Source organism: Chiloscyllium punctatum, chromosome 4 (genome assembly GCF_047496795.1).
Source record: "Chiloscyllium punctatum isolate Juve2018m chromosome 4, sChiPun1.3, whole genome shotgun sequence".
NCBI classification, from domain to species: Eukaryota; Metazoa; Chordata; class Chondrichthyes; order Orectolobiformes; family Hemiscylliidae; genus Chiloscyllium; species Chiloscyllium punctatum.
The window spans coordinates 37,601,519-37,611,784 of NC_092742.1; the positions used below are offsets into that span (position 1 = coordinate 37,601,519).

At 43.6% G+C, this 10,266-nt stretch overlaps 1 protein-coding gene across 7 annotated transcripts in view; it reads right to left on the bottom strand.

Annotated features, from left to right (window-relative positions):
* The window catches only part of LOC140476196 (spermatogenesis-associated protein 7-like), an 84,726-nt gene extending 75,775 nt beyond the window's left edge, over nucleotides 1–8,951 (bottom strand). For all 7 annotated transcript variants that reach the window (XM_072568410.1, XM_072568407.1, XM_072568408.1 and 4 more), the window contains exon 1: nucleotides 8,264–8,951. Coding sequence is in view for 5 of the 7 variants with exons in the window: in XM_072568407.1 (XP_072424508.1) it covers nucleotides 8,264–8,300 (37 nt within the window). In the remaining 2 variants the exon portion in view is untranslated. The remainder of the gene's footprint in view (nucleotides 1–8,263) is intronic.
* Between the last annotated feature and the right edge of the window lie 1,315 nt (nucleotides 8,952–10,266).

Consider the following 10,266-nt stretch of genomic DNA (forward strand, 5'->3'; position numbering starts at 1 on the left):
ATGTTACTATATGAACGGAATTTGTGTCAATGCTAACGAATCAAATGGAGAAGCAACTAAGGTGGTATGTACGTTTGTTGGTATGAACAGTGTCACAGGAATTAATTTTATCGATCTAAACGATACTTCAGAGGATACCACATGCCGAAACAATGAGACCATCAGATGCCCATCAATGACTCTTCCCCTTACACTGACGACTATATCATCACCCACCACCATCACTATCACTGACGTCGTTACTACCACTCATGATAAGACAACCCTGATGACCACAAAACAGCAGAACAACACTCACTCCGCCAACCACTAGCTATTTTGCTACCCCTGTGATTCTGAACACTACCCTTGATACTATGAGAACACTAATGTGTCCCACTTGTCACCCCAATGCCACTTACAGAAACAAAACAAACAATTTAGGTGTAGAATGCCAATGTAATCACAGCTACACTGGCAATGGCATTGGTGCTTCGGGATGCTCTGATGACGAAGAATATATTATTTTCCCCACTGCTGCCCCTGAAGATAGAATTTGTCAACTCCATGAAACTTATACCAATACTGCTGAAAGCTATGAATGCAGCCGCCCAGCTGAAACTCATTTAAGCTATTCACATTGCACATCCGAACATCACTTTCGACATTACTGTCACCCTTACAACACATCAGTGCCAGTTGTCATGAGATGGCATGATTCCATAATTTCATCCACTCCATCATCCGAAAACTGTCACTTTGAAATGTTTGTCTGTTCCCCTCCCAAAAGGAACCATTCCAATTGCAGTATTGAACACATAGTGCCGAAATCAAGAAGGCTAAGGCATCTATTGCTCTGAGACAGTCAACCTATACCTTCTCAACAGAACCTTCTCCTACCTGACCTACACCTACTGGCAGAAATACCTTTATACAGCTTCTGCTATCAGAGCTACTGTAATTAGTAAGACAAGCTGAAAAGGTGAAGAAAGACCAAAAATACTATGCACCCCTAATCCTCCTTCTGTTGCAAATGGTTTCTTTATTCAAGCTAAACACTCCGATCTATGTGTCGACTGCTCACTCTTCCATCATTCTGATGCACAATGTATGAATAATACTCACCCACTTATGCAACCCCTCACCTGCGATGACAAAACCCATTCGGTAGAAAAAGCATGTCGCTGTGTAAAGTACACTAACAAACCTAAAGGATTCAACATTAACATTGGTCCACTGTTAGAATGGCGCATTGAAAGAACTTCCGGTACACATGACATGAGGCAAGTGAAGCAAGTACTGCTTAAAATTGTTATAAAAGACACTGGTCGTACTCCTACTCTCCATCCGCTAATACATTTGGATAAGCAAACTTTTGATAATACCCACTGTTTGCAAGATTCAGCCCTCGCTCTGAGTGCACTCATCATTCACTTGCAAAGGTGCACCCTCGGAACTCTGTTTAACTTTCACTGGCTATGTGAAAACAAGGCCTACCTATATTTACCCAAAGACTGGTATGGACGTTGTGCTTTTGTGCACACCTTATCACATTTTACCCTCCACCATAAAATAACTAAGTTCGATAATGAATGGAAAGCCCACCAATATGTGAATCGCTACGGATCAAAAATTAGAGGAAAAACAAAACAAGACTTGCATGACTTCTTCCATCAACAAGCCTGGTGGTCTAGGTTCAGGGGAGGTCTTATTCCTGGCCAGGGTGTTGAGATGACCCTAGATCAGATAGGTGACCTTGCATATGACGTTGAAAAACTTACCAACTCAACTGCCCATGTGTTGAAACTATTGAACAAAGAACTACAGGAGACCCGGATGATGACACTTCACAATCGATTAGTGCTAGATTTCCTCCTTGCTAAAGAAGGAAGCGCTTGCTCTGTCATTGGCCCACAATGTTGCACCTACATAAACGACTTCTCTAAAGACATTGTATAGGACACAGATGTCATCAATAAAATAGGTCAAGACACAGGGAAGATACATGCCCCACCATCATCCGATGTGGATGGATTCACTGTGTGGACAGTTCGTGTGGGATGCACTGATAATCCTTGGTCTCATCTGAGGAATGTACATTGTTGTCTGCTTATGCTTGAAATGGACCATGCATTGCTTTTCACCCAAGCTAAAGAAGAATCTTTTTGATCGACCAGTGTTCACTCCTGTACCTCCATGTGTGAACTTTTATGCCAAATCAGGTATCTTTCCGAAGAGGCGCCTGACTTGCTGAAAATACAAATGGACTGAATGGACTAATTGTACTTGTATATGCTGTATTGTTCTCAGGAAATGATAAATGGAGGGAATGAGAAAGCTGGTAGCCTTGCACATTGGCAAAGGAGATGCTGGAAAGCGTTTGACCAGAGGTGGGGGAGGGGGAGGGGGAGCATTTGTTCAGAAGAATTAAGGACATCTATTCTTAGTCTCAATGGACCAGTGTAAGAGTTTTATATTCCGGATGACCACAGACTATGATCGCCGGGACGAACCAAGAGAGGCTTACAGGCAGAGTCCATTAGGGATTCCCTGAGCCACCTCGAATATGTACTTTAACAACCCCAAGTCCTGTACTCAAAACTCCGACTAATAAAGGAAAGCATATCAAATGCCTTCTTCACTATTCTATCTACCTGGATTCTATTTTCAAGAAGCTATGAACCTGCACTCCAAAGTCTCTCTGTCCAGCAACAGTCCCTAGGACCTTACCATTAAATGTATAAGTCCTGCTCAGATTTGCTTTCCCAAAATCCCTAGCATTTATCTAAATTAAACTCCATTTGCCACTCCTCAGCCCATTGGCCCACCTGATCAAGATCCCATTGTAATCGGAGGTAACCTTCTTCACTGTCCACTACACCTCCAATTTTGGTGTCATCTGCAAATTTACTAACTATACATCCTATGCTCACATCCAAATCGTTTATATAAATGACGAAAAGTAGTGGACCCAGCACCGATCCTTGTGTCACTCCACTGGTCACAGGCATCCAGTCTGAAAAACAATCCTCCACCACCACCATCTGTCTTCTACCTTTGAGCCAGTTCTGTATCCAAATGACTAGTTCTCCCTGTATGCCATGAGATCTAACCTTGCTAACAGTCTCCCATGGGGAACCTTGTCGAATGCCTTACTGAAGTCCGTATACAGCAGGTCAACCACTCTGCCCTCATCAATCCTCTTTGTTACTTCTTCAAAAAACTCAATCAAGTTTGTAAGACATGATGTCCCATGCATAAAGCCATGTTGAATATCCCTAATTAGTCCTTGCCCTTCCAAATACATGTATATTCTGTCCCTCAGGATTCCCTCAAACAACTTGCCCACCACTGACGTCTGTAGTTTCCTGGCTTGTCCTTACCAACTTTCTTAAATAATGGTACCACATTAGCCAACCTCCAGTCTTCCAGCTCCACACCTGTGACTATCGATGATACAAATATCTCCACAAGGTGCCCAGCAATGACTTGTCTAGCTTCCTAGAGCTCTAGGGTACACCTGATCAGGTCCTGGGGATTTATCCACCTTTATGCATTTCAAGACATCCAGCACTTCATCCTCTGTAATATGGACATTTTTCAAAATGTCACCATCTATTTCCCCACATTCTATAGAGAGTCATAGAGAAGTACAGCATGGAACAGACTCTTCGGTCCAACCCATCCATGCCGACCACATATCCCAACCCAATCTAGTCCCACCTGCCAGCACCTGGCCCATATTCCTCCAAGCCCTTCCTATTCATATACCCATCCAAATGCATCTTAAATGTTGCAATTATACCAGCCTCCATCACTTCCTCTGGCAGCTCATTCCATACACATACTACCCTCTGCGTGAAAAAGTTGCCCCTTAGGTGTCTTTTATATCTTTCCCCTCTCACCCTAAACCTATGCCCTCTAGTTCTGAATTCCCAGACCCCAGGAAAAAAGACCTATCCATGCCCCTCATAATTTTGTAAACCTCCGCAAGGTCACCCCTCAGCCTCCAACACTCCAGGGAAAACAGCCCCAGCCTGTTCAGCCTCTCCCTATAGCTCAAATCCTCCAACCCTGGCAACATCCTTGTAAATCTTTTCTGCACCCTTTCATGTTTCACAACATCTTTCTGATAGGAAAGAGACCAGAATTGCATGCAATATTCCAACAGTGATCTAACCAATGCCCTGTACAGTCGCAACATGACCTCCCAACTCCTGTACTCTTTTTTTCTTTTTTTTTTCTTTTTTCTTTCTTTTTTTTTTTCCTGTACCCCCACACTACCGCCTAAGTGCGGTAGTGCTTATTTTGTCCCCAGCACCCATGGTGTGTGTGTGTGCAGGTGTGAGACACAGTGAGAGACACAAAGTGCATGAATCTTTATTCAATTTCCACCACCAGGAAGATAGGAAAAACACCCGAGTGGCCAGTGACAAGCACTGCCCTTCAAACCACAGGGCAATGCTGTGTGAACAAAAACAGTGAAGGGAAGGGTAGGGACTAAATCAAAATAGAGTTGGAGGGAGAAATGATGCACTCCACTCCCTGCGGCGCCCACCTCTCCCTGAACGACTCCAGGGTGTTGGTGGACACCGCGTGCTCCTTCTCCAAGGACACCCGGGCTCTAACGTAACCCCGGAAGAGGGGCAGGCAGTCGGCCCTAACGACCCCCTCCACGGCCCGCTGCCTGGACCTGTTGATGGCCAGTTTGGCCAGGCCCAGGAGCAGACCCACGAGGAGGTCCTCGGACCTGCCCTCCCTCCTCCGTACCGGGTGCCCGAAGATCAGGAGCGTTGGACTGAAGTGCAGCCAAAAGCAGAGGAGAAGGTTTCTGAGAAAATCAAAAAGGGAGTGCAAACGCCCACACCCAATACCAACTCCTGTACTCAATACTCTGACCAATAAAGGAAAGCATACCAAATGCCTTCTTCACTATCCTATCTACCTGCGACTCACTTTCAAGGAGGTTTGAACCTGCACTCCAAGGTCTCTTTGTTCAGCAACACTCCCTTGGACCTTACCATTAAGTGTATAAGTCCTGCTAAGATTTGCTTTCCCAAAATGCAGGACGTCACATTTATCTGAATTAAACTCCATCTGCCACTTCTCAGCCCAATGGCCCACCTGGTCAAGATCCTGAGGTAACCGTCTTCGCTGTCCACTACACCTCCAATTTTGGTGGCATCTGCAAACTTACTAACTGTACCTCTTATGCTCGCATCCAAATTATTTATGTAAATGACAAAAGGTAGAGGACCCAACACCGATCTTTGTGGCACTCCATTGGTCACAGGCCTCCAGTCTGAAAAACAACCCTCCACCACCACCCTCTGTCTTCTACCTTTGAGCCAGTTCTGTATCAAAATGGCTAGTTCGCCCTGCATTCCGTGAGATCTAACCTTGCTAATCAATGTCCCATGAGGAACCTTGTTGAACGCCTTACTGAAGTCCATATAGATCACATCTACAGCTCTGCCCTCATCAATCCTCTTTGTTACTTTCTCAAAAAACTCAATCAAGTTTGTGAGACATGATTTCCCATGCACAAAGCCATGTTGACTATCCCTAATCAGTCCTTGCCTTACAAATACATGTACATCCTGTCCTTCAGGATTCCCTCCAACAACTTGCCCACCACCGAGGTCAGGCTCACTGGTCTATAGTTCCCTGGCTTGTCCTTACCACCTTTCTTAAACTGTTCTCTAGCTTCCCACAGGGTACACCTGATCAGGTCCTGGGGATTTATCCACCTTTACCCTTTTCAAGACATCCAGCACTTCCTCTTCTGTAAGCTGGTCATTTTGCAAGATGTCATCATCTATTTCCCTCCAGTCTATATCTTCCATATCCTTTCCACAGTAAATACTGATGCAAAATACTCATTTAGTATCTCGCCAAATTTCTGTGGCTCCACATAAAGGTTGCCTTGCTGATCTTTGAGGGGCTCTATTCTCTCCCTAGTTACCCTTTTGTCCTTAATGTGTTTATGAAAACCCTTTGGATTCTCCCTAATTCTATTTGCCAAAGCTATCTCAAGTCCCCTTTTTGCCCTCCTGTTTTCCCTCTAAAGTATACTTCTACTTCCTTTATACTCTTCTAAGGATTCACTCGATTCTATCCTGTCAATACCTTACATAAGCTTCCTTCTTTTTCTTAACCAAACCCTCAATTTCTTTAGTCATCCAGCATTCCCTATACCTACCAGCCTTTCCTTTCACCCTGACAGGAATGTACTTTTTCTGAATTCTCGTTATCTCATTTCTGAAGGCTTCCCATTTTCGTGCCGTCCCTTTACTTGCGAACATCTGCGCCCAATCAGCTTTCTTGCCTAATACTGTCAAAATTGGCCTTTCTCCAATTTAGGACTTCAACTTTTCGATCTGGTCTATCCTTTCCCATCACTATTTAAAACTAATAGAATTATGGTTGCTGGCCCCAAAGTGCTCCCCCACTGACACCTCAGTCACCTGCCCTGCCTTATTTCCCAAGAGTAGGTCAAGGTTTGCACCTTCTCTAGTAGGTACATCCACATACTGAATCAGAAAATTGTCTTGTAGGCACTTGACTAATTCCTCTCCATTCTAAACCATTAACACTATGGCAGTCCCAGGCTATGTTTGGAAAGTTAAAATCCCCTACCATAATCACCCTATTATTCTTACAGATAGCTGAGATCTCCTTAGAAGTTTATTTCTCAATTTCCCTCTGACTATTAGGGGGTCTATAATACAATCCCAATAAGGTGATTATCCCTTCCTTATTTCTCAGTTCCACCAAATAACTTCCCTGAATGTATTTCTAGGAATATCCTCCCTAAATACAACTGTAATGCTATTTCTTATCAAAAACACCACTCCCCCTCCTCTTCTGCCTCCCTTTCTATCCTTGCTGTCGCATTTGTATCTTGCACCTTTAAGCTGCCAATCCCATGTTCCTAACCAAGCCCTGAATCCATCTGCCTTCCCTATACGGCCTTTTGCATTGAAATAAATGCAGTTTAATTTATCAGTCCTACCTTGATCTTTGCTTTGTCCCTGCCTGCCCTGACTGTTCAGAAAACAACATACACACTAAAGTTCCAGTTGAACTTTTCAGTAAACATATGATTGGTAACTTTTTCAAACAGTTTTTTTAAAATGTAGTGCTATCATTATGGGATCAACATTGTGTATTTACAGCCTAATAAATTAATACATCACATTAGGGGAAGTATCCTCAAAAATATTACTCTATTTGTATTGATTAAAGTATATGTATCAACAGATGTTTAGGGTCATTTATCTCAAGAATAAATTTTTCTAGGACTGCAGACATGAAACTTTCAGAACCTGGTTGGTTGACACAAGGTGCAGATTTTAGATAACAGTATAAGTGAAACCTACTCCAGTTTGGAGAGTACACAGCGCATAAGTGCACAGTAATGTCACAGCTGGACCTTTATGAATAAGACACAGATTGCAATCTTCTGCACGATTTGATGGTAATAGAGGTATTACTAGCCATTGCTGATACTTTCATAAGTATAATTTACACAGGCATTGTGACATCATCACACATTCTCATAATGCAAGAGCATTACTTCAGTGCTTTAAATCCAAAAAGAAAGTTTAAAATTTGAAGGTTTACTTTGTGTTAGTTAAAAAAACACTTGAAAGCAAATGATTTGTTTGTTCTGATTTTGTTTAAAAATACACTTATCCAACCAACCACATACACACATCTTATCGACTCTGAATATGTTACAATGCCATGCTAACAGTTCTAAGTATGTGATGACAAAGTTATTAAATTAAAATATATTTTGATTAAATTCAATATTTTGATTAGAAATACCAGAATTATTTTATTTTGAAAAGGTGGCATATGTTAAAATAATTTAAAAATACGAGGTGTTCACCGAGCGTCGTGGTCCTTCAACTTTTAAATCGCATCAATGTTTGGGTTGTAAAAATCCACTGTAGATTAGATAAATTTACCAGACATTAAAGATGTGTAAGCGAAAAGGGAAAAGTAGGGAGGAAGGAACAGCGATTCTCATGGCATTAAACCAGTTACAAGCCAAAATCCAAAGCAGAATTGCATGCATGTAATTCGAGAAGAAAACTGAAACATTTAAGATGAATGTTGAATGCTGTGTTGAGGGCAGATGTTTCTGTCTTGTGCCCATTTACACAGATGGAATAAAGTACAGTCTCAGTTTTCTCCATAATCGCCCGGTTTCAGATTAAAGCCTGACTCAGCACCACTCGCTGTCACCACACAAAGCTCAGCAGCCAGCACCTACCTTTCTTGTTGGCCATGTTAATAATGATCTTTCCCATGCTCTCTCTCGGGTATCACAGGGTCAGGTTTATTCTGAATTCTAGTGCGGGCACTGCCCAGGCCCATAACCGCCTCACCTCCGTCCAGCCGCCATTGCCGCCAACCCCAACCGCGATCATCAACCAATGGGCGAGCGGCGGGGCCCGGGGCCCCCGCGTCACCGTTACCTTGGAGACAGAGCCTCTTACGAAGGGGGAGGGGGAACAAGATGCAGTGAGGGAGTTGAGAGGCCGAAGGGGGCAGGGAGGGAAGAGAAAGGATGGAATCGGCGGATGGGAATAGGGGGCGGTGCAGAAGGAGTTTGGGGGAGAAAGGGTGGAGAGAGAGAGATGGAAGACAGTGGAAAGCAGAGAATGGGAAGAGAGAACAGGCGGGGGAGGGGAGAAGACAAACAGGGCGGTAACAGCGGTTAATGGGGGAGGGGAGAAGATAAGATGAGGAGGAAAGGCCTAGGGAGGAACCATGAAGAGAGAGAGGATTGGGGTAGAGAGGGGAGGCAAGGAGCGGACAGGGAAAGGGGGGACAGAGGAACAGAGAGACAGATGTGGGATAGGGGGGGTCAATGGAAAAATGAAAGAGGGAAGGGGAGAGAGGGGAGACTGGAAAAAAGAGGGAGGAGGACCAGAGGAGAACGGTGCGCTGGCTGGAAAGGTAGGGTCAGGAGGAAGGAGAGTGGCAAGAAGGAGGAGAGAGGGGGAAGAAGGGAGGGGTTGAGTGAATGAGGGAGAATAAGGAAGCAAAGGAGGGACCGAAGGAGTATAGTTAAAGGGACAATTGAGAGAGGGAGGAAAGAAAGGTAGAGAGGGAGCTGAAGTGAAAGATGAGCTCAGAAAGACAGTAAGTGGAAATGGAGGGTAAGGAATAAAGAGAGCTGGGTTATACAGGAGTATGGAAAGAGAGATGTTGAGAGAAGGAGAAGAAAGAAAGGACTGGATTAAGAGTTAAAAGAGAGAGGGGAGAAGAAGAGACAGAGAGAAGGAGGACAAGAAGGCAAGAGATGGAGGAGAGAAAGGCACACAGAGAAAAAGGAGAGGAAATAACAAATGAGATAAGAGCAAGAGTTAAGATAAGTGAGAAGAGAATTGAAACGGGGCCAGGAGAAGAGAGTAAAGAGACAAAACACAATGAAGAACATGAGTAAAATGAGAAACAGAGTGAAAAGCAGGAGAGAGGAATAAATAGTGGGAGAGAAGAAGAGACATAGAGCAGAGATGGAGAAAGAAGTAAGGGAGGAGAGAAGAAGGAGGAGGGAGAACACAGAGGAAGAAGGAGAGAGAAGAAAGACCACCAAAGAAGAAAATCCTTTTCACCCAGAGATTGATGGGAGGGAGGAGAGGCAAGGGAGATGGGCTCACTGCCTGGGAGGGTAAATGAGATGGGAAACCTTACAATCTTTAAAAAAATAGTTGGATGAACACCTGAAGTATCATAATATTCAGGGCTATCAGCCTCATGCAGAAGAGTGGGACTAATGTAGGCCCCTTCTGTCCTGTATAATTCTAAGAATCTACAAAGAAGAAAGATAGCAGAGAAAGAGTGAAATGAGAGAAGAATTGGAAGAGAGAGAGAAAGCAAGGGAATCAGAAAACATGGAGAGTGGGAGAAGGAAAGAAATGAGTGAAGAAGAGATGAAAGACAAATGAGGAAAGAGAAAGATGAGGAGAGTGCTTGTAGAGGCAGAGAGATGGAGGGAGGTGAAGAGGTGAAAGAGCGGAGAAAATAGAAAGGGAGAAGGAGACTAATATTAGAGAGAACAATGAGAAAAAGGACCTGTAAAAAAAGAGAAGGAACACAGAAGAAACAGAGAGGGGAAACAGTATAGTGAGAAGAAACAGGGAGATAACAGATAATGAGGAGAGAGATGTGAGAGAACAAACAGAGAAAGCAAGAAACAAGAAAAAAAGTGAGAAAAGATTGAAAAAGGAGAGAGGAAATAAGAGGAAGAAACAAGAGAGAAGCCAGAAG